The sequence below is a fragment of the Suricata suricatta genome, chromosome 13 (genome assembly GCF_006229205.1).
Source record: "Suricata suricatta isolate VVHF042 chromosome 13, meerkat_22Aug2017_6uvM2_HiC, whole genome shotgun sequence".
Taxonomy (NCBI): domain Eukaryota; kingdom Metazoa; phylum Chordata; class Mammalia; order Carnivora; family Herpestidae; genus Suricata; species Suricata suricatta.
This window is the reverse complement of record NC_043712.1, coordinates 76,611,360-76,636,116: the sequence shown is the minus strand read 5'-3', so window position 1 is coordinate 76,636,116 and position 24,757 is coordinate 76,611,360. Positions and strand designations below refer to the sequence as shown.

Sequence of the window (24,757 nt, the reverse complement as noted above, 5' to 3'; positions counted from 1 at the left end):
CATGGCTTTTATTTCGAGAGCTTTATGAGACAGTAATACAGCAGGTACTTTTTTCTATCCAGCTTCTTTCACTCAGCATGATCCTTTTGAGATTCATACATGCTGTGTGTATCTGTAGTTTATTCTTTATCATTGTCTAGTAGCTTTCCATCATAAGGATCCACTGCAATTTCTCTGTTCAGTTGTTGATGGACATTTGGGTCATTTCCAGTTTGGGTTGCTATAAACATTCACGTAAAAGCCGTGCTAAGGACATATGCTTTCTCTTCTCTTGGGTAAATATCTTAGAGTGGAATAGCCTTAAGTTAAGACATTTCCAGACTGTTTTCCTAAGTATGTGCCATTTCACACTACCCCCAGCTGTGTAGAAGCATCCTGTTTCTTCCCCACTCAGCTTTTGGCATAACCAGGTTTAAAAATTGTAACCATTTTAATAATTGTGTAATGGTATCTTGCTGGTTTTAATTGCATTTCTCTAATGACTAATGATGTCGAGTATCTCTTTCTGTGCTTATTTGCTATCAATATCTTCTTTGATAAAATATCCATTTAAGTCTTTTGCAAGATTTTTATTAGGTTGTTTTCTTATTATTAACTTTTGAAAGTTATAAATATTCTGTTATGTATTCTGATTATGAATTCTTTTTCAGAGATATGATTTGCAAATTTTTCTCCCAGTCCATGATTATCTTTTCATTGTCTTAACAGGGTCTTTTGAAGAGCAGACACTTACAATTTTAGTAAAGTCCAATGTATAAATCTGTGCTCTTATGGATTGAACATTTGGTGTTATGTCAAAAAAATTCTGCCTAATCCATAGCCTTCTGTGTTTTTCTCTAGACTTTTTATATTTTCAGGTTTTACACTGGGTCTATGGTCCTTTTTGAGTTAATTTTTGTATATGGTGTAAGATGCAGATTGAAATTCTTTTTTTAAATGTATGCATACCCAATTGTTCCAACATCATTTATTGAAAAGACTATTGTTTCTCCACTAAATTGTCTTTGCACCTTTGTTGAAAATCCTTGGACCATATATGTGCGCGTTTACTTCTGATTTCTCTCTTCTGTTCCAGGTGATTGGGATAAGCTCTTGACTTCTTGAATCCTCTCTCAGTCATAGGTCTTTCCCACAGCCTCCACCCTTTCCTGATATTTGTCAGTTCCCCCAGATCAGCAATAGACCCTCAACGTCATAAATGTCTTGTCTTCTGACTGGCTTCAGCACAAGTGTCAGCGTTTCATACTAGGTACGGGGGGTGGCCTGGGGTGTCTTGGCTTTCATTCCTGCAGGGAGCATGGCCTAATTAGGACCTTCAAAAACAGGATAAAAAGTTATAGTCTCTCCCATGAGAATATAAGGCTTTTATCTCTCCAATACCAGAGAATATATTGGGCATTGACATACTACAAGCTCATATTCTGCAAACTTCTACCAGTGAATTCTGCCTCTGGGTAAGAGTAATCAAACCAGTACTGAGGGGGAACACCAACTGGGACCCCCAGCGGAGAGGGTTAACTGTCAAACAATATAAATTGCCTGGAGAATAGGAATGGGAGAAAGTATCTGAGAACTGCACCAAATAGATATTGTTCATCCTGCCCACAGTGTCCATAGTCCAGTATGGCTGGTAAAAAAAAGCCAGATGGCTCATGGCAGTTGCCTATGGACTACCCAGAACTGAACAAGGCAATGACCCCATCAATACAGTTGTGTCCAACATTGTACCTGGGACTCCAGGAGGCACCATGTCAGAGCCAACAGAAGGAGAGAGTGCCCCTAGGATTTTGGTCCCAGCTTTGGAAGGGGCAGAAACCTCTCACAGAGCACAGTGCCTAGCCATGTGCACAGCGCTCCTCCAGCTAAAGCCTCTTATGGAGCAACAGCAAGTCATGGTAAGAACGTTCTTCCTATTAAGGGATGGGTTCAGACTGTTCCATTGACCTCTGCTGTTGCTCCAACTCCCACTTTGATCAAGTGGCACACCTATTTGCAGCAGAGGGCCACCCTGTCTACCAACCCACTGTCTTTGGAAACTTGGGCACTACAGAGCCCTGGTGACTGTGTAGATCCTCCAAATGCTCCTGTGGCCTCCGCAGAGAGGCAACGAGGGAAATTCCCGCTGAGACCAGTTACACAAATGGATCAAACCCACCCACGTGCACTGCCTTTACTATTCAGCCCAACACTGACACCATCTGGAGAGAAACAGAAATGAATCATGCACGGCTGCCGATAGGCTGGACTGTGAGAAGCTGGCCAGGTGATTGATTACTCATGCACTCTGACCGTTAACCCTTTTCATTTATAGTTGGGCTGTTTTAAAAAGATTAACTCTATGGCTCGAACAATGGGAAGACAAGGGGTGTGTGATCATAAACAAGCCCTTGTAAGGGGCAGGATATGTGGAAAGACATTTGGATTTGTCTGCAAGAGCCCGAGGCAGTCCTTACTGTTTTCAGTATTCTGGCTCATCAGGCATTGACACACCCTGGCAATGAGGCAGTTGATGCCTTAGCCTAGGCGTAAGTCACAGCAACGAACCCTTCAGTAGATACAGTGGGCTGGGTACATAGGAACAGCAGCCACTGCAGTGCCCAGGTAGGAGGGCCTATTGCCAAGGATGCTTGCTTGCCCTTGAACTCACAAATCAGTAACAGCATGTCCTGTGTGTTCTGAACAATGCCCAAGGCAACTACCACAGGAGTTTGGGGTCATCCATTGGAGTTCTCAACCAGTGAGGGACTGGTGAATTGGTTATTTTGTTTTGGCCCCCAGTCTCCCACTGAGGCCTTCATTTGTGAGGACACCTTATTTGGCCTAAGCCACGCTCTCCCCTATTGCCATGCAAACCAGACTGCCACCATTAGGGGATCAGAGAAATTGAGTACCACATATTGTTGAATAAACAGTGATCAGAGGTTACACATTAAGGGTCATGATGTGCAAGACTGGGCAAAAGAACATGACATTGAACAAAGATCCCATCGCCCCCATAGCCCCAGGTAACAGATTTGGTAGAAAGGAAAAGTAATGTGAAAGTGGCAGATTAATTTTCTAGTAGGTAAAACCACCCTGGCTAGGCCAACTAAAGTATTATCCCAGGCTTTGATACATTTAAATGATCAACTAGTAGGTCCTGTTGTCCTGGATACCGCACTGGGGACACCTGCAGAAGCACCCAACACTTCGTATGTATGTATGTATGTATGTATGTATGTATGTATGTATTTAATTTATTTTTAAACACCCAGCATATTCAATGTATGGAAGTTGCAGGAGACAGCCATTGCCCCGACTCTCTCTGTGGATCAACAGTCGATGCTGCTGAAAACACCAAGCGCCCTCATGCCATGGAGAGATGTTCTCTACTGGAATCTGCAATGGGACATCCACCGGGGTAGGTGAGTTACTGTGTAGCTCTGGGTGAGAAAGAATTACTCACTCTCCACTTGGATCCCATTGGCTTGCTCCAAGCTGGACCTACTGAAACACACACTACCTGGAATGCAACATGCACCACTGAAGGAGGGGAAAAGACGGGGATCCTAGTCTGGCATATCCCACCCCTGATCCGCCTCTTTAAGCCTGACAGTGCTGCCTTCTATGGCCAACATGTATGGTATGTACAACCAGGAAAAGTTCCTAAAGCTTCAAGCCACATTGACTTCTATAGATCAGGCCTCACGTGTAATTCTTTTTTTTTTTTTAATGTTTATTTATTTATTTTGAGAGACAGAGCACATGTGCAAGCTGGGAAGGGAGAGAGGGAGACAGAATCCCAAGCAGGCTCCATGCTGTCAGTGCAGAGCCTGATGAGGGGCTCCAACTCATGAACCATGAGATCGTGACCTGTGCTGAAATCAAGAGTCAGACACGTAACCAACTGAGTGATCTGGATGCTTCCCACAAGTGTAATTCTGATAGAAGGGAAAGACCTTCCCATACAAGTTTGAACTAATTATCTTTTTGAACTTAAACTCTTGTGGTATCCAGTCATGGGCATCTTTTGGAAATATCTCTCTACAGCAGGTCGACTTGTGTGCCAGGCAAAGGAGTCAGTCTAACTTCTGGTTACGTGGGCAGGTGCCCCTCTCTAGCTCTTCAGAACCGCTATGGCAGATAACCACCCCTCCAGGCTGGGAGTTAGAAGGCACTATAACAATGCATAAAGGGAGAACAAGCTAGGATTAGCACTCTTAATTCATAATATTACCCAGACTGACCCAAAAACCTGGCTTGTGGCACATACCGTTTATAGCTTTGGGTATGGGTATTCTTTTCCTGTCAATCAGATTATGCAGGGAGCCTATCAAACGGCTCATCAGAGGGGTCCTAAAAATACCACCATCAGAGCCATGGGTGGCCACATGCAAATTTGGGGTGGGTTCATGTGGCTTACCCTGGGTATTGAACATTTGAGCTTTCACGTACTCTTATGTTGAGAATGGAAAAACCACTCTAAACAGGACCAACATGTATAGGATAGAGGACGAATATCACCAGAACCATGCAGTCATTCTGTAACATTAAAGGATATTGGCTCATGTTGTACTGACTGGTCACACTGCTCTGGTATTTACTGGGTAACCCCAGATCAGTCTCAAGGGTTGGTGGCACAAATCTTCAGCCGTGGTCTTCAACTGAATGGTTGGGCTTCTGTACCCTTTATTTTTCCTGGACACAAGGGAAAATCCATCTGACAAAACAAAGGTTGTCAACTTCCCTCTCCTCAAAGCCAGGGGGAGATATTCTGCTTTCTACTGGTACAGCCATCTGGCCGCCATCTTTATTCCCTATATTAACCTGGAGGATGTGGTAAACACATAGAGGTCCTTAATAAATTTACTCAGCAAGCCTTAAATGATAGCTGGCAAAGCCCATCCTTACTGAACTCTGGAATGTTCCTAATGAGAAAAGCTGTCCTCCGAAATGGGATGGCCTTGGACATTAATACTGCTTCACAAGGAAACTCTGGGCCATTATCCAAGCAATATGTTGTGTGGTCATAGCTGATGAGTCTGCTAATGTATCATCTTTAAAACAACAACAACAGCAACAACAACACATTATTATTTTGACAGAGAGAGAGAGAGGGAGAGAGCGTGCGCAAAGGGAGGGGCAAGAAGGAGAGAGCGAGACTCCTTAAGTAGGCTCTGAGCTGTCAGAAGAACCATGAGATCATGACCTGAGCAGAAATCAAGAGTCAGACTCAACTGACCGAGCCATACAGGCACCCTGTACCATCTTTATTAAAACACATAAGGATACAAATGAACATTCTGAATGATCCGGCCACCAGTCTAGGGGACTTAATAAATCAGTAGTTTAGATCATGGGACTCTTGGTGAAAAAAAAATGTTACTTATTTTGGAAATCATTGTCTTAATCAGTTTTCTCTTGCATCTGCTTATATTAAAAAAGCGTATTTTTGGTTGTTGATTTATTTTTTAGAGAGACAGAGTATGAGTGGGGTAGGGGCAGATAGAGAGGGAGACACAGAATCCAAAGCAGATCCAGAGCCTGTCTCAATCCAAAACAGACTCAGAGCCTGTCTTGGGCTCGAAACTTCCAGCCAAGAGATCGTGACCTTAGTGGATCGTGACCTTAACGATGTCGGACGCTTCAGCGACAGAGCCACCCAGGCGCCACGCTGTGCCTCTATTGTTGCTGTGGTATCTGCCTTCGGTATTGTCAGCCATCGGTTGAATCTCCTCCAAGCTAATGAAACCCTGGCTAACTGTTCAGGGCACATTGTGAAAGAGGGGAAATATGTAAGATTGCAGGAGCCAGTCACCAGCAGCGGAGGGTTGGAGGAGGTCATGGAGAGAACATGACTGCCAGGTGACCTTCCAGCTGGCTCCGGGGCAATCAGAGCCCTTCTGCCCCATCGTTGCAATGTACACTCTGCCTGCCGTTCCCATAGCTGGAGCCAGTTTCAAGGACTCAGCCTTGAAGAGTAATGTGAACCCTGAATTGAGACAATTCGAACCCCATTAAGGCCTCCATATGAACTCTGAGGATTCCAGCGGTACATGCAGAGACCCACTTGTCCTGAGGTGGGTGCCGACAAGCCTTGAAAGTCAGTATGTTCCCTCTTTTGTTAAAACTGCCAGAGGGGCGCCCGGGTGGCACAGTCAGTGAGCTTCCGGCTTCGGCTCAGGTCATGATCTCAGGGTTTGTGGGTTTGAGCCCCGCGTTGGGCTCTGTGCTGACAGCTAACTCAGAGCCTGGAGCTGCTTTGGATTCTGTGTCTCCCTCTCCCCCTGACCCTCCCCTGCTCGCTCTGTCTCTCAAAAAAAAAATTAATTAATTAAAGACATAAATTTTTTTAAAAACCTGCCTCCTGGGACGCCTGGATGGCTGAGTCTGCCAAGTGTCCTGACTCTTAATTTCAGATCAGGTCATGATCTCAGAGTTCTTGAGTTTCAACCCCTAGGGGCTCTTCGCTTCTGGCAGAGCCTGCTTGGGATTCTTTCTCTCTCTCTCTTTCTCTTCTCTTTCCTCTCTCAAAATGAATAAATTTTTAAAAATCTTTAAAAAAACACAAAAACCTACCACCTACCAAACAGCAGTGACCTGCCTCTTTCTTCTGTGTCTCCCCTGCTCTGTGGTCTGAGGCCAGTTTCAAGTTCACCCCAGGGGAAGTCTGAGGTTTTGGACCAACATACCCATACTGCTAGTGGTCTTGATTTGTGTTTCCCACGAAGAGATTGGGTCTTTCTTCATATGTCAATTGACTGTATGTTTCCTTCTTTTGTGAAAGGATTGTTCACATTTTTGTTCTTTTTTTTCTTTAGTTACAGCCCATTTTATATCTTTCTATGCGATATATTTGTTCAAATCTTTTTTCTTTTTTCTTTTTTCCCCTTTTGGGGTATGTGTCTTTTTGTTGAAGGGTAGAAGTTCTTTGTTTTTTTACTCTTATGAAGTGTTGTGTGAAATGTAAATCTAGTTTCTTTGACACCTTCTGATAAATAGAATTTTTATTTTAAAGTAGTTGAATCCATCTATTTTCAATGTTATGATTTTTGTCTTTAACATTTTGTTTCTTGTTTTTCATAAAACTTTCTATATATAAGGCTTGCAAAACATCTTTTGTTAATTTACTCATAAATTTATGATGGTTTTTATTAGGATAGTGTTTAGAGTTATTTCATATATTCGTATTTAATAGAGCTTAAATTATATACTGTTATTCTAGGTTATATGGCCAATGATTTACAATAAAATTTCTTTTTTTAAACGTTTATTTATTTTTGAGAGAGGAAGAGAGAGACAGACAGAGTGGGAGTGGGGGAGGGGCAGAGAGAGGGAAATACAAAATCTGAAGCAGGCTCCAGGCTCTGAGCTTTCAGCATGGAGTCCAAGGTGGGGCTTGAACTCATGAATCTCCAGTTCATGACCTGAGGTGAAGTCACATGCCCTAATGACTGAGCCATCCAGGCACCCCTACACTAACATTTCTTTCTTTCTTTACAAATTCCCAAGTTGAATATATGTGCTTGTATTAGCTCTACCCTATCTTCTCGTTGCAGTGAAGACATAGTATCCCAATAGGGAAAAACTAGGTGAGTATCATCTTTACAAAGCTTTGTTTTAAGCCGTAGTTTTGAGTGTGCTTCACACTACTTTGGCTGGAATCTATGTATTAGACCGTAGCTGCTAAAAGGGTCAGATCTGTGCACAAATCCATTTGCGAAGCCGCAAGGTACTCCGGTGTAAATGTGCCACCGGGATCCATTTCAAAACAGTGCTTCCTCTTGCCAAGGTCAGTGGCGATCACCAAAGTAACCAGAGAATGCCAGCGTCTTCGCTCTCCAAAAGGCAGCCTGTTTCGAGACATTAAATTACAGCACATTTTGTCCCTTCCTTCCTTCTCAATGATGGACATCTTTTTTGTATATCATTCTAAAGCAAAGATGACCACCTTTCTATGAGATGTTTTGATAAAGAGAAAAGTTTTAGAATAGTGCCCAGAAAGGAACAACTTCTTTTACAGCCCATTTTATTCAGGAAATGCGAAAATAAATACAATGTCCCCAGGTTTCCTTGCACTAGAGACGGATTGTTAACGTGAATGCTCTATAGCTCTGCCCTTAAACCTGAACCCTTGACGAAGGCATATCCTGTTTATTTACTCATTTAATTCACCAAGTACAGTTGGTAGTCAGCATTTCTCACCTTTCTAAGACTCCACTCACACTGGCCTCTGTATTTGTAATTCCAAGAAAGCCCTGGAAGAGAAGGTATTCAAGATCAACCAGGCAAGTGCATGCATGCCGGGATGAAGCCAGATTTGCTTTGAATACAACTCACACGATTAGTTTAGTTTTATTTCAAACATGAGTCCCAAATACAGCCCTTTTGACCTGCGTACTCCATCCTTAAATGGCAAACTAAACATTCATGAAAATTTAATGGCGAGGAAATTAGTACCTTCTTATGTTTCAGACTGTGAAATGGCACCATTCAGCGACAGACAGAAGTGTGTGGATGTGCTGCACCAAACCTGAGTCTTTTGTCCCTTCAGCCTGTCATCCTTCTTCAGGTCGGTCGGCTGCTGAGATATTCTGACAGGACACCGCCAGAATGCCACCCAAGAAAGGTATTTCAAAATAAAGACCTGGTTCTAGAATATTCTACTTTTCTTAGAGATCAGAAACTTTATTCCCCCCCCCAACATGATTTTTGTTCCCTCTTTGGGGCTTCCCCTTTCTATATTTTTGTGGTTAGAGTCATACTGTGTCTTGAGAAATTGGAAAGAGCTCATTAGTTTTTTAATGGACATATGCTTTCACCAACTAGTAAGTGCTCGAACTTATTTCATTCAGGGAGGCAATAAAGGAAAGCAAAATACACTGAAAACCAGAGCAACAACTGAAACTGGGGTTCTGTTCCCCAGCAGTGACCTCTCGTCTGACTGGTTTGGGGGGCTTGGTGAGGGACTCCATTTCTGCTGCCATTTGTGAATTAAATATAGTTCCAAATTAAGTGAAGTCGAAAAGGAGAGGAAAGAGAATTAAGGCAGAGAAAGTGCAGAAGAGAGGCATAAACCCCTCCTAGGGGGTATGCATGTGAAAGGGTAAGCAATGCAATGAAACACATTTTTGGTTGCAGGCTCTTGTCATAAAGGTGCATTTTCAGGACCCTGGAGATTACGTGTGTCGTGTTTGAATGTCCTTCTGTGATACTCACGGAGCTTTACATGAGATCTGTTTTCAGTCTCATTTCAGTCCCCCAAAGACAAACTGGTAGAATTTTCAAATAAGAAAAAACTTGGAAATGCATGTTTGCTTTTCGGCGTAGAACTTCTAATCCAGACAGCCTTGGTCTTGGTCGTTTCTTCAGCTGACTTATGGAATCTTAGAATGGAAAGTGGAGACAGAGACCTCGCTTAGAGATAATCTGTTAAAAATCACCAAGCTTCAGGTTTGTGTCTTGACAATGTGCGCAGGATCCTATTTAATAGGCTTCGTTGTTGTATTGACTTCAAACATCTGGACAGTCTTAGGAATATCATTATCAAAGTAGGTCAATGTTTTCAGAAAACGAAAACAAAATCATCCAGTTCTTTTCAGGCACTGCGTGCATTTCTTAAAGAAACTGTTAGAAATGGCCCAGAGATGGATATTTGCTTTTCACAGGTGGGGCTGGTGTTCCATTAATAAAGGCAGAGCTTAAATTTTAGTAAGATGTGTGACTTCAGCCTCTTTAGTACCTTCCAATCTGGGGTCCTCGAGCTCCTCAGGGGAGTTTGGTGGTTATGAGGTTTGCAGGCTCATTTAAGATCTAACAATTCTTACAGGAACGTACGATAAGGTTGCCCAAGCTCTCCTATATGCCAATCATTCATTACATAAGTAAGATCGGAACTGATTATCCCTGCTGTTTATTCAGGCCATTATTTATTATGTATTAATCTTACTGCTTTCATAGCAACAGATGTTTTCAAGTTTAATCGTTTTATCTTGATTATGGATGGAATATATGTAGTTGCAGGAAATGTATACATTTTAGAAAAATATAATACATTAAAAAAACAACAAAAACAATCCCACCACAAATAAATGACCGTAGACATTTGATTTTCTTTTTCTATGAAAGAAGGTCTCTGAAAAACTTTTCTTCTATGAAAAACTTTTTCCCTGAAAAGCTTTTTTTCTAGGAAAATCTTTTTCTCTGAACCTTTTTGTTTATAAAAAACTTTTTCTTTGAAAAACTTTTCTTCTATGAAAAATTTTTTCTATGGAAAACTTTTTTTCTATGAAAAACTTTTCTTCTATGAGAAACTTTTTCTCTGAAAAACTTTCTTCAATGAAAAACATTTTCCCTGAAAAACTTTTTTCTCTGAAAAACTTTTTCTATGAAAAGCCTTTTGTCTATGAAAAACTTTTTCTCTGAAAATCTTTTCTGCTATGAAAAACTTTTTCTCTGAAAAACTTTGCTCCAAGGAAAACTTTTTCTCTGAAATCCTTTTCTTCTATGAAAACTCTCAGAAAAATTCTTCTATGAAATATTTCTCTAAAAAGCCTTTTTTCTATGAAAAATGTTTTTCTGAAAAACTTTTCTTCTATGAAAAACTTTTGTTCTATGAAAAAGTTTTTCTCTGAAAAACTTTTGTTCTATGTGAAACTTTTTCTCTGAAAAACTTTTCTTCTATGAGAAACTTTTTCTATGAAAAACTTTTTCTCTAAAAAGCTTTTTTTCTATGAAAAACTTTTTCTCTGAAAAGCTTCTTTTCTATGAAAAACTTTTTCTCCGAATATCTTTTCTTCTATAAAAAACTTCTGTTCTATGAAAAACATTTTCTGTAAAAGTTCTATTTGGTTTATGTTTAATAAAATAGATACAAATTAATTAACACATAATGAGTGTAGTTTTTAAGACAATGTTCTGGCTTCACAAGAAATGAAAAGAACAATAGCATTGCCTATTTTGGTTACATAATGGTGGCATACTGACTGCTTCCATTATTGAGTGCATATTACATACCAGGCTCTATGTGATATGTAGTGATGAATTGCCATGACGGTTAGATGTGAAGGGTTGCCAAGCTTAACATGATGGTTACCACTTTCAATAAGCTATGAAGGGACAAAGTAGATCAATTGGCAGGTGCATTGCTCAGCATGTTAAACGTCTCCAGACAGCACACAAGGAAAAACTGTGCCTAGCGGTAACCTACGAAGAGATGAAGGAAGGCAAATTTATCCACCTGGATCCCTCCTGTCCTGTTTTTACCCCATGGAAAGTTAGCATAACACATTACTGAGTTGGGTTACCTAGCCCCTGCAGCAGGGCATCACTGTGAGGTGTCAGATCCCACCCTCCATTGTGTGGTGTTCCACCCAGGTCTGGACGTGGCAGAGATCCGAACACTTGGGGCTTGCAGGTGGTTGACTCTGCTGTGTCCCTGGTACTTCAAGGTCAAGTGATTGGTTGGGGCTGGGATGCTGTTGGAGCCACAGGAAGGAAGGAAGCATTGGAAGGAATTTTATGAGCTCCATGAGGTTTGCATCTGGCATAGAAAGGAAGGATTCCCAAAGCATTTGGAAGGTAGAAATACTGGTACTTGGTAAGATTGAATATAAGAAGATGAATGGGGGAAAATGAGATTGAATATGGGAAGAGGAGGGTGTCAAAAGTAACTCTTGTGTTTCTGGCTTGGTCAACTAAGTAGAAAAAATTCCAATTAATAAAAGACGGGGAAAAAAGATTTGGTTGGGGGAATGACTTGATTATCTGCAAAGTATTTTCTGAGGCTCAGGAAGAGGGTGGGTGTGATGATAGAGATTCTGGAAACATCTGGAAGATGAAGTTTCTAGAATCACATGACTTCCCAGGAAGAGTATACAAAATATCAAGGCAATCAGAGAGCCAATAACGGAGCCCTGGACAGATGCCCTGTTTCATGGTGTGGAGAGGAGGATAAGCCCGTGGAGGGAACAGAAAGGATGGGTCAGAGGGAGAGGAGGAGATCCTGGAGAGAAAAAGTCACAGAAGCTAAGGGAATGGAGAGTCTCCAAGAGGAGGGCTGATAGTTAAGAACATCAATGTATTTCAAAGAAATACCTTGAAATACAGACTAACCATCTGTAAAAATGATGATAATTCTGAATTGTAATTTAAAATGTAATCATGTTGATCTTTCTCTCTATTAACTAGAAAAGCCCTTGGAAATTTTTTTTCAGTACATGAATAGACTTTGTTATTTATAGATAGAAGCTGCTATTGCTAACATAGTGCTCCTAAATGGCTTAAATGAATTAGTGCTTCGAAGAACACATGTAAACCCTGAAATGACAAGCAAAGTGAGGATGGAAATCATTGCCATGTTTCTATGCTATTGTTTGGCCATGTACTTTTTACCCCCAACAATGCAAAGGTAACCCCAGGCTCTGCTTGTTCGAATTCTTGAAGATTCTAAATCTGCGGTGCTCATATGGATGCTGTTTTACTATATTTAAAAATGAATAGACAACCTTTCCTGTAAGAGATAAATAATATAAACAGATATGTTAGAATTATAAATTATCATAGAAATTCATTTTATTCATTTATTTGGTCACTTCAACGAACAATTCATTTGATTCTTTTTGTGTACCCTGGGAAGAATGTGACTTGACAGAGGTGTCCTTCTTCCCAAAGAGTTTATAGATTAATCTATTCACGGCAGGGCTGAACAGTTACGGAAACAAAACAGTCAAAACTTTGCTTTACATGGGGGCGTCTGGGTGGCTCAGCTGGGTAAGCATCTGACTTCAGCTCAGATCATGATCTCATGGTTCATGGGTTCTAGCCCCGCGCCAGCCTCTGCACTGACAGTGTAGAGCCTGCTTGGGATTCTCTCTCCTTCTCCCTCTCTTTCAGCCTCTCTCCCAATCATTCTTGCTCTCTCTCAAAATAAATAAGTAAACTTAAAAAAATTAAAAGTAAAAGAAACATTGCGTTAGAAGGTACAGAGGCCCTTTCCAAATGAGGAACACTAATGTTTTTGTTTCTCACGCGGCCTGTGCCTTCAGGAATTCTCTGCAGTGGACAAGCCCTTGATGGGCGTGAAATGCCCATCAACCACGGCCAAGGGATGACATTCGTCTAAACGATAAATTATTGACACAATGTTATTTCCATTTCTTTCATTCCACTTCAAACTAGTTTTTTATTCTTTATTTTGAGAGAGAGAGACAGAGAATGAGCAGGGGAGGGGCAGAGAGAGAGGGAGACACAGAATCTGAAGCAGGCTCCAGCTCTGAGCCCCAAGCCCAATGCGGGGTTTGAACCCATGACTGTGAGATCGAGAACTGAGCCAAAGTCAGATGCTTAACCGACTGAGCCACCCAGGCACCCCTTTTCATTCCACTTTAAAAACCAGCCTTGTTGAGATACAATTTATGCCCAATAAACTGTACACATTTAAAGTGTCCAATTTGGGGCTCAGTCAGTTAAACGTCCAACTTGGGCTCCAGTCCTGATCTCACGTTTCATGGGTTCAAGCTTCTCATCTGCCTCTGTGCTGACAGCCAGACCCTGGAGCCTGCTTCAGATTCTGTGTCTGTCTCTCTCTCTGCCCTCCCCCACTTGCTCTCTTTCTCTCTCTCTCTCATGAATAAACATTAAAAAAATTTAAAAAGTAAATAAATTGTCTAATTTAAGAAGATTTGAAAAATATATACATAGTACTCTAATGACCAAGACAATCAGGACTTCTGCCACTCAAATGTTCCTGAGGCCTCTTTGGCATAAATCCGTACATTCCATCTCTGCTTCCCATATACACCTCCACCGAAGCCGAGCAATCACTCTGCTGCTTTTTGCTATGGATTGGTCTCCTTTTTCTAGAATTTCACATAGATGGAAACATACAGTAAGCACTCTTGTATCTAGCTTCTTAGGCTTAACATAATGCTTTTGAAATTTGCCCACATTATTAGATATACCAAGAGTTTGTCATTCTTTATTGTTGAGTTGTATTCCATTGTATGGAGGTACCACAGTTTGTTTATCCATTCACCTGTTGATGAACATTGTAATTGTTTTTTAACTTGGGGCTATTGTGAATACAGCTCATATGAACATTTGAATACAAATCTTTGTGTGAGTGTGTGGATTTAAATTGCTTGGTTGTATGGCGAGTGGTTGATCAACTTCATAAGAATCTGCCCAATTCCTTTCCAAAGTGGCTATAAAATTTTCCCCAGCAATATATGAAAGTTCTAGTGATCCGCTTCTTCACAAAATGTTGATATTGCAAGTAAATCTTTTTAATTTTAGCCATTTGAGAAAGTGTGTTGTGGTAGATACATCGTTATGACTTTCATTTGCATTTCCCTAATGACTAATGATGTTCAGTGTGTTTTATGCTATTTTCTTTATTTTGTCACATTACCTCTTTGTTCTCTATTCTTTTTTTCTTACCTTATTTTGGATTTATTATTTTTTTTCAACTACTCTATTTCCACTATTGGTATATTAGTTATATCTTTTTTGTGTCTTATTCTGTTTTAGTAGGTTTACAATATGCATCTTTAACATAACACATTGTACTTTTAAATAATGGTATATCACTGTATAAATATTTTTAGAAACTTACTATAGGATAATTTCATTTTCTTCTCCCATTTCTTGTGTTATTGTTTTTGTACACTTTATTTCCACATATATTATAAACTCCACAGCTTATCATTATTATTTTGCTTTAAATATTCAATTATCTTTACAAAGAAATTTGAAAAACTAAAAAATGTCTTTTATATTTACCTATGCATTTACCATTTTCAATGTCTTTCTTCCATATTTCAGAAACAAATCTTTTTTTCTGGTATTATTCTTCTGTCTGAGGAACTGCTTTTAGTATGTCTTATAGGACAGGTCTGTGGGCCATGAGTTCTCTCAAGATTCATGTGTCTGAAAGCATCTTTACTTTAATCTTTGAAAGATATTTTTTGGTGAGAAGAGAATTCTAGGTTGAAAAACTTTGTTTTCCCTTTTCTTTGTTTGTTTTTCCTTTCAGTGTTCTAAAGTTTCTCCCTCTTATAGTTTCTGATGAGATGTCTGTGATCATTTTTATCTTGTGTCACTTTTGTCTACCTGCTTTTACAGTGTTTATTATTACTGTTCAATCTGGCAATTTGTTTATGCCTTGGTATAATTTTATTAATCTGTTTTCCTGTTTGGAGTTCCCTTAGCTTTTTTTGAACTTTGGTTTACAGTTGCTGTCAAATTTTTAAAACATTTTTGGCTATTATTTCTTCACTTTTACTGACTCCCCTTTCTAGAACTTTAATTACATGTATTTTAGACTGTTTAATATCACCCAACAGTTCAGAGATACTCTTCCATGTTTTTAATCTTCTATTTTACTTCTTTCATTTTAGGTACAGTCTCTATCTTCAAGTTTGGTGCACTTTTCTTCATCAATGTCAAGTCCACTGTTTCTCATTTCAGATATTCTATTTTTCATCTCTAGAGTTTGATTTGTGTTTTTAAAATAATTAAAAAAATTTTCACATTATGTTCTTGAGCACATGGAATATATTTATCATAGATGACTTACCGTTAATGTCTGCTAATTCTATCATCTACAATATTTCTGGACCTGATTTATTTGATTGGACTCCTGGTTGGGAGGGAGGTACTAATTTCCCAACTTCTTTGTCTACCTAGTAATTACTTTATTTGCTGTTGGAAATGTTGAATTTTACATGTTTGGGTCCTGGATTTTTTGGTATTCCTTGAAATATTATTGGACTATATTCTGGGATGCAGTTAAGTCAGTTCAAATTAGCTGGATGCTTTGGAGACTTGATCTTAAGCTCTGTTAGGGTGAGCTCACGGCAGAATTACTTGGTCTAGGCAATAACTCTCAGAGGGTTCTAACCAATGCTCCACACATTAGGAGGTCTCTTTCTCTGGCTGGTGGAAAACCCAAACTATTCCAGACGTTTGCAAGCTCCAGAAATGACTCTGCCTGCTCCTTCCTATCTGGTGTTTCATCTCACAAATTCTAGCTGCTATGGAAAACTCCCTGAAAACAGAACTATGTCTCCTCAACTCGGTGAGACCACAAACCTCCCTATGTTGCACACTCCGCCTACCGTGTTGCAGCCTAGAAACTCCTTAAAGTGATCAGGCAAAGTTAGGGTTCATTTCATTTACTCCCTTTCTTTCAGGGATCACTCCCTTTCTTGGGCTATCTGTTGAGCAGTATATGAAAATGTTTCATACATTTTGTCTGCCTTTCTAGTTGCTGAAAGTAAGAGGATTGATTCATTCCTAGTTATTTCATTCTAGTTGAACACCAATACTGAGTTTATAGTATGCTTTGACTTAATTACTCAAGGATTCCTTTAAGTTATGAAAAGTTTCAGATGATGTAAGACGAAAATTGAAAACATCTTCAAAACATATCTTTCTCTTTTGGAATAGTTCTTACAGGTCTGGTCTTTACTAAAGATATAAACTTTTAGTATCTGAGGTCCATATGCCAACATTCATAAATATTAGGCATATCCATATGGTGTGTTCTAAAAGGGGGGGAAAAGATAAAACTCCACTCTTCTCTGATGCTTTACAGGTCGTGGAGAGACTTAAAGAAGAGTCATAAAGTCCATAACTCTCTATGAAGTGAAAAGTTAAAAAGATCCGAACCCAAATTGCCCGAGACAATGACATTCATTCCTATGAAGAGGCTGAATCTCTAAAGCTTTTCCTTCGGTGACATATTCCACAATGACTGCTTCAATTTGGACATTTATTGCTAAAACTAACTAAACACCTCATGTTAGTATGTGAGATTTCTTCCTCTTATTCTGGTTGTGGTATGGAGAAAAGTCAGTGCCCATCAATGTAGACATTCATAACAAATTATTAAATTCTTTTCTTAGTCCCCTGTGTTTGAACAAGCTGTATACCTTTAATTTTAGATCGTTTAACACAATATTTATTATTTATTGAATGCAACAAAAATATAATAGATTTCCCTCGATGTCAAGAAGATCATAGCCTTATCGGGGAGATGAGACAAAGTGACAGAAAAATGTTAAAAAAAAAAACAGTGTGAGACTGTAATGAGAAAGATGTTTGGATGCAGGATATGAAGTGTCAGTTGAATTGTAGAGGTTATACATGCTATGTAGTTTTTCTCATTTCCAACTCTTTAATCTTCCTTTATGGTTCTCTAGTGAACATTCTTCAGTTTACCCAGACCACTCCTTAGCTGTGGAGCTGAAACGTTCAGAAGATAAGAACGCGACCACTTCTGAGTATGTGTGGATGATGATGCCAGTGTTCTGACTGCATCCGTTTATGCATCCCAGAACTGTACTTGTTATTATCACTGCGTCATATGATTATCTCTCAGCAATGTGGGAAGCAGAACAAATGTTGAAATCGTGCAGACCTGGGTGTGAATCTTTGCTAGAATTTTTGCAGCCCTTAGATTTTGAAAGTGTATATGACTTAAGGGAAATTTGGTTGAAGGCAACATACTCCAGCTTAGCTAGCTCAAGCTCAAAGATTGTAGGGGCAACTCCCAGAATCTAAAGGCAAGAATGAAATTGAGTCTCAACCTCAGATAGAACCTGAGACTGAAGCACGATAGCAAATATGCTTCATTTGTTCTGGCTGCAGACTGTTTTCCCCCTTTTATAGTAGACGTGACAGGCATGGCCAAGGCTAAGAGTGTCCAAAACCATGTAAGTGACTACATATATGTGTATTTATGTCAGAGTACAGTTCACAGAAAATGCTGAGGAGGAGGTAGAAAAGTTCCCATAAAAGTAGAGTCACTGGAATAATCAAATGATGATCGTTCACTATAACTAATCATTTCAATGGGTGATGGGCATTGAGAAAGGCACTTGTTGGGATGAGCACTGGGTGTTGCACGTAAGCCATAAATTGTGGGAATCTACCCCCCAAACCAAGAGCACACTGTACACACTGTATGTTAGCCAATTTAACAATAAATTATATTAAAAAAAATAAAATAAAAACTTAAAAATACTAATCATTTCACCTCTTTCAATTCAACTTACTTATATATAGGAGGTCCTCCATAAATATTAACTCTTCTCCTTTACTTCCTTCCCAGTCAACTTTCATTCTCTGTCCCAAACAATTTTCTGCTAAGAGTATGTAATATGTACTACCCCACAAATAGGAATAGGTTTTGATAAAACAGCTTACATTTCCATAATTTATCAAGGTAAGGACTCATATATTCCTCCTGGGCCAAGTTGATGTTGTAGAAAGTAACAGAGATTGAGGATTTTGAAGATCCTTTACCCAAGAAGGTTGTTTGCTAAGGTGAGGATTATATACATACAGAGGTTGCTTATGGGGTAAACTACTAGGGTGTCCTTTAAGAGTGTTGCAAAAGACACTCAGGAAAATGCATTAATCAAGTCAAAAAATCATAATGTAAAGGCTTCCTTAGGGCAAGCAGATGGTTTTTGAAGAACTCACAAACCTTCCTATGCAATGGCCATGGACGGCCACAACAAGGCATGGTGGCCACCCAGTGTGAGCAAAGATACTTAACTTTTTGCTCTTCTAATCTTCATTCTACTCTTCCAGGAAAGAATTAGAAGATACATAGTGAGTAGGACAAATGGTCAGGATAAGTTTCAAAGATATGCTTCCATTTCCTTCCCCACTTAGGACTCTAGGTCTTGACTGTTGGCATGAGTATGGAGAGGGGAGAAGCTTTGAATAGGCTGTGGGATTCCAATTTTAATTTGGACTGGATTGGGTATTTACATACCTTAATACCAGAAAATGGTTTTGAATGATCAAAGTGAGGTGGTACTTGTAACTGTAAAACACCAGAAAACTATAGAATATGCCTGAAATGTTATCCAGGTCTGGGAAGATGAAATCCAGTGGAGCCTGATTTAAGGTGGCATTTATTTACCCTTGAAATAAATGATCTATACCTATTGAAGTGAATGTAGTTATAGTTAGTAAAACACATAGTAGATTTTGATAGAAATACTCAGCTCTTTTTTCTTAAGGGAACCAACAACTTACTTTCAAGGAAGACAGGTACGGAATTGCTGAGGTGGTGATATAGATCATCCAACATTCTCTTGTTTCATTCTGCTCCTGGCCCGATCTTAGCTGAGATCTCTAGTTGTGACTCCTGCTTATTAATAACCTTATTCATAATAAGCTAATTAATAGCCCAACTCCTGTGGGCTAATGTTCTGTCTTATTCCTCATGTCTATCTTTTCTTCTTGAAGGGAAGGCTTGTCTACACACTGTGTAGATTGAAGAGGCCTTTCTACCTCTTTGATGTTAACACTATTTTCTGCTGAAAATCTAAACTGAAAATGGGTCCCTCATTTATGCAACACCATGACACTTCCTGAGTAATAAAGAATTAAATAGCATTCCCAACAATAATTGCTGGGTTTTTTTTTTTCACTCCATAGCCAATGTTGTGTGCAAGCTAACATCACAAAGCTCAAGCCTTCACATATGGTGATTTTATGACATGGAATTCTCAACTTCAAATATACTTCCTTTTCACTGAACTTACTGAATTGCATTCAGGTCAGTTCTCCAGTTCTTAAACATCTGGTTTTTGAGAAGCAGTGACCAATAAAATAACCTGTCTTCCTCAATTCTATCTGACTTGAACAATTTTTTTTGACTCAAAGAAGAAAAGTTTCCCTACCTTTCTGCTTTTTCTTTGACTCCACATAAAAGATTTTGCATATAGATAGGTGTTGGCAATACTAACCTTCTGCTGAACACTTACAAAATAAACATAGTCTAGTTTTTAATATCTTTATGACAAAGTTCTTCTTGCAAAACCATCTCCTGGACCCTGCAGGTGAAGGCTTGCAAGTTTCAGTCAAAATCATGAAGTAAGCCTGGACCCATGTTCTCCGATGACTTCCTCATATTACTGTAATACCACTGTAATCTAGGATCCAAAGCTCTTGGTCTTCTAGTGTTCATTTTATTTTGCTCTCTTGCAAGGACCTGGGTAGAAAAAAATAATGCAATGTTTTTATAATACAATGTAAATTATTGACAGCTAAAAGAGTGCTTTTCAGTTTTTGGCTCTGGCTCGGTTTTCAGCCTTGCCTAATTCCTATGGTATCATTCCATCATGTCCTTTCCTTCATCAGAAAACTTACATGGTTTTACCTTGTTGTCATGTAATGTGGTCTGTCATGGTCTTTTGCCTTTTGAGCTTCATCTTTAAAAAATTTTTTCTTAACACTTATTCACTTTTGAGAGACAGAGACAGAGAGTGAGCAGGGTCAGGGTGAGTTGGGGAGAGAGGGAGACGCAGAATCCAAAGCAGGCTCCAGGGTCTGAGCTGTCAGCACAGAGCCTGAGGCAGGGCTTGAACTCATGACCCGTGAGGTCACGACCTGAGCCAAAGTTGGGAGCTTAGCCAACTGAGCCACCCAGGCGCCCCATACTTAGTCTTGTTTTAAGTTCATATCAAACCTATTAGATTTACTCTCCATTTCCTGCAGATGTTTTTCAGCCTCTATGTTTTATTTTATTGGAATAATCACTTTAACCTCTCTCAATTTTTGCTCATCATTATCCTATCCATCATTCAAGGCTCTGTTGATTACCACTTCCTCTGTGATGTTTTCCTGCATTTCCTCAGCAAGATATCATTTCTTTTTCTTCATATTTCCTATAGCATTAATATTCATCCCTTCCCTATCACTCTTCTCCAAGTGCTTTGGAGAGGAGATATTGTTTATGCCCTTTCTACAGCCAGTGATCATTGTTTCCAAACTAAATATTGATATAGCCAGATCTTTTTTTTCCAATTTGTGGGTTTCTCTATATAACTTCTTTATACATTTATAAAATTAAGTTCTATTTTGTTAGGTTGTGAACTTGAAAAATTTCAAGATGAAGTGAGCTGCTTGTGGCCAACTGCTAATTGCAGAACTGACTGATGATTTGTCCTTGCTGGCCAACACATTATTGCCTTAGAGAAAAGTTACATGGGGAACCAGATGGCTGGGAGAACCCATGAATAGACTTGAGTGATATTTCAGCAAGGTCTGATGGAACATTCCAATTTTGCCAGCAGGAAAACAAACAGACAGACAAACACCTTGGAATGGCTTGTCTTCTCCAGGATTTAGATCTCTTTAACTGGATAATGTTTAGCAAGCACTAATATTATTTCTTCTTTGGGTTCCCATTTTCTGTGCCTCTATTTCTGATCATTTTCTGTCTTTAGACATCTTTGCTTTTCGTGTATATCAATACTGTCATTTTGGCTACTTGTCTTCCTCTAGGAGCCATTGTGTCTTTAGGAAGGTTTTGCACATGTCAGATCTCATCTGTTATGTTTTGGTGTTTAATAGCACTCCAAAGTTTTAGATTTTTTCTTTTTTTTTAATTTTAAATATTTATTTATTTTTGAGAAACAGAGAGAGGGAGACAGAACATGAGCGGGGCAGGCGCAGAGAAAGAGGGAGACACAGAATCAGAAGCAGCCTCTAAGCTCTGAGCTCTCATCACAGACCTTGACATGGGGCTTGAACCCACAAACCATGAGATCATAAAGCTGAGGTTGGATGCTTAACCAACTGAGCCACCCAGGTGCCCTCTGTTTTTTTAAAACTAGAGAAAGAGTGCTCACTTAAGAAGATATATATTCAACACTTCATTGCTTTCATATAAAGAAAAAAAAATTCTGCAGCAGTATGTCATAGCTTATAAAACATTTGCAATCAGGACTCTTCTGGAAATTTAGGATATATTATCCTATCACTAATTACACTGGAAAATCTGTGGAGAGCAGAGTCATGACAAACCTTTAATACCCTATTTTCCTTACTACAAGAATAGTTAAGACTTAGTACATTTTTATTGAGTCCATAGCCAACTATAAGAGTAGGTTTAGGCATAATAAGTGAGTGAAACTAGGTTTTATAAGCTGAGACATAATTCCCTACTCCCTATTCTTAGCTGGTGCTTGCAGGAGGTCTTAGAAAACGAGGCTGGCCTCTGGTACTATTTTCCTCTGTAGGTTCTATGGAATAAAAGGCAGGACTTAAGGAAGTAGGTCTGTTTTTAGACTCAGTGACATATTTAAATAGGTTGCCATAGAAAGTGGTGCAAAGATAATTCACAGGTAGAATATCACATCCAGGGTGCTTTAGCACTGCATTCAAGTGACCTGGGATGGCATGGGTGGAAGCCCCCATCAACGGAAATAAGCCAATGAAAGCTACTCTTTGGGACCCACAGGTCTGATGACTCAGGTTGGGGTGTCAGGAGACCTGGGTGTGATGTCTAGCACCATGATGTCACTTCAGTGAACAAATTTTGAGGTTAATCTAACAACCCTCCAGTAGTTGACTTCATTAAAAAAAATCTATGTAGTGTTTTGTTCTCCTCTAGGTTTTTCTTAGTCTATGTTCAAACTTAGTTAGGGCACTAGGTCCTTCCTTATGAGCTCTTGGCACCCATTGCGAGGAGGGAAAATTATCCCTCTCATGAGTGAGTGGTATCTGCTTTCTCTGTGAAGAGAGAGGAGCTGCATAATGATGTTTAGAGATGGGGAGCACAGCCTGATTTCCCTGCCATGATCTTGATCCCCGGCAAGTTGTGTGTATCGCCTCTGAATGGAGGAGGCTTGGGGTGTATGACGGACCGAGCTGCTGGCCTGCATGAAAGCTGTAAAGAGAAGATGGCAGATTAAAAAAAATTAGACATTTCAAGGGAATGATTTATAATAGCTACATTAAGATATAATTTGATATGGAGAGCTATGAGGGATACAGTTAAGGAAAAGAAAGGATCTTTTCTAAGAAAATTATGAAAGGGGTCCCTGGGTGGCTCAGTCGGTTAAGTGCTGGACATCAGCTCAGGTCATGATCTCGTGGTTTGTGGGTTTGAGCCCCACATCAGGCTCTGCACTGACAGCTCAGAGCCTGGAGCCTGCTTTGGATTCTATGTCTCCCTCCTTCTGCTCCTCCTCCACTCGCACTCTGTCTCTCCCTCTCTCTCGAAAGTGAATATATGTTAAAAAGGTTATTAAAAAAGAAAATTATGAAAGAGCCCCACAAAAGCTGTTCCAATCTAGTGGGACAAATCTCTATCCCCTCCATGGCCTGTGCCTCCTTCTTCCATGTGACTTTGCCCATGATCTTCCCTCCTCTTGGAAAATTTTCCTATCCTAATCCAAAGGCCCCAAGACTCAGAGGGGAATGTGGTAAGTCTGAGACTAGAAGGAAGTTGTTGTGTAATAGCCTTTTTGTTCATTGATGGATTGGTTCATTCATTTATTCATTCACTCATCCATGTTACAAATATTGGCTGAGTGCTTACTATTTGCCAGGTACTAATGACAAAGGATTGAGGATCAACCAAGGTCCTGTTTCCTAGAGCTTACTTGCTTGTGGGGAAAATAAATAGTGGATCAATGAACAAATAACTAGATAACAGAAAGTCGGGTGGGGATGGTGTTAGGTGATTGTGTTATGAAGAAAACTGAAGGAGGGCAGGAGAACTAGTGATAACACAGTTTTTGGTTTCTCCATCTGTCTGGATGCTCTTGCCTCCTCACTGAGGCAGATTGGCAATGGAAACTTGCAGTGTTGACTTTTAGGTTAGAGTAGTTTTCCACTGCATGTCTAAGTTCTGCCATGGAAGGCAACTCCCTTTCTTTTCCCTGCCGCCTCACTATCCTGTTTGGCCTGGATAAGCCAGAAACTTCCTCTTTTTCTCATATTCACAGTGTTGTAGAACTCCTTCCACTATGGGTATTCCTTCTTTCCTTTTGTGTGGTGTGTCTATACCTTTTAAAGTCTCTTTACTACTATGTGTGATTGGATCTTGAGAAGGAGTAAAGACCAGCACATGGATACAATCTACCACATCCAAATGGACCCATCCACTTAATCTGTTTAAAACTGAGATAATAACTCACCATTACTCAAGGGGCTGTCCTTCCTCTTTGCCAAATCTACTTCTTTTTTAGAGATTCATTTTAACTCTCAGAGTTGTCCATGTGGAGCCTCGAGTAATTTTTCAATTATGGTTAAAGTTTTCCTACCCTGGCAGCAGGCCCCATGGAAGTTTCTGCTTGTGCGTTTCTGCTCTGATAAACTGGGGTTCTTTGCGTCTGCCTTTCTGTCTCTCCAGTTTGAGGGGTAACAATTTTTCTGTGAAGTTCAGTTCTCTCATAGATCTAAGAAGAGTTGATTTTTCAGTTGGCTAAGCTTTTCTCTTATAAGATGGAAGTAATGATTTGAGTGGATGAAAAATTGCATTGTTACAGTGCTAGAAAAATTTTTATGTATGAAAATGACAATAGCCTTACCCTACGTACAAATAATACTTAAAAGCATGTGAAGTTGTGATTATTTGTGATGTTATTTGTACAAAAAAGGTGTACATATCTTTTGAAGTGTTGAGAGAAAAATAGACTTTATATTCTTGATCATATCACTTTTTTGTAAATGTTGAATTCCTGTTTGTGTTTCTACATTCTGTTTCATAGCCTTAAGAACTGTTTTGAACATATCTGAATATACCCAAGAAAAGTAAATGTCCTATATGATGTGATGCTGCATTATATATAAAATTGTGTACATTTATTTAAAAAAATCTTCTTACATCTAAAGACTCAATTTAAATCTATGTGCTCTGACCCTTTCACCTCCCTGGGATGTTTCCCCTTTCTCAGCTTCTATCTTTGATAGTAAATATTAGGATGCTCAATTGTATTTCACCAACAGCAACTCTTTTATTTGT

The 24,757-nt window shown here is 39.5% G+C and overlaps 1 protein-coding gene and 1 long non-coding RNA gene across 2 annotated transcripts in view; one reads left to right on the top strand and one right to left on the bottom strand.

Moving 5' to 3' along the window:
- Nucleotides 1-7,426: 7,426 nt before the first annotated feature.
- LOC115277096 lies at nt 7,427-9,384 on the bottom strand. Its single transcript, XR_003902218.1, has 3 exons — nt 9,199-9,384; nt 8,185-8,237; nt 7,427-7,832 (listed from the first exon to the last, which is right to left on the bottom strand). It is a non-coding gene; the product is annotated as an uncharacterized LOC115277096 (long non-coding RNA).
- Nucleotides 9,385-11,402: 2,018 nt separating this feature from the next.
- TMC1 (transmembrane channel like 1) overlaps nt 11,403-24,757 on the top strand; it is a 128,704-nt gene continuing 115,349 nt past the window's right edge. The window contains exon 1 of the mRNA XM_029920495.1: nt 11,403-11,578. Within this exon, the coding sequence (XP_029776355.1) occupies nt 11,500-11,578 (79 nt within the window). The 5' untranslated portion in view covers nt 11,403-11,499. The remainder of the gene's footprint in view (nt 11,579-24,757) is intronic.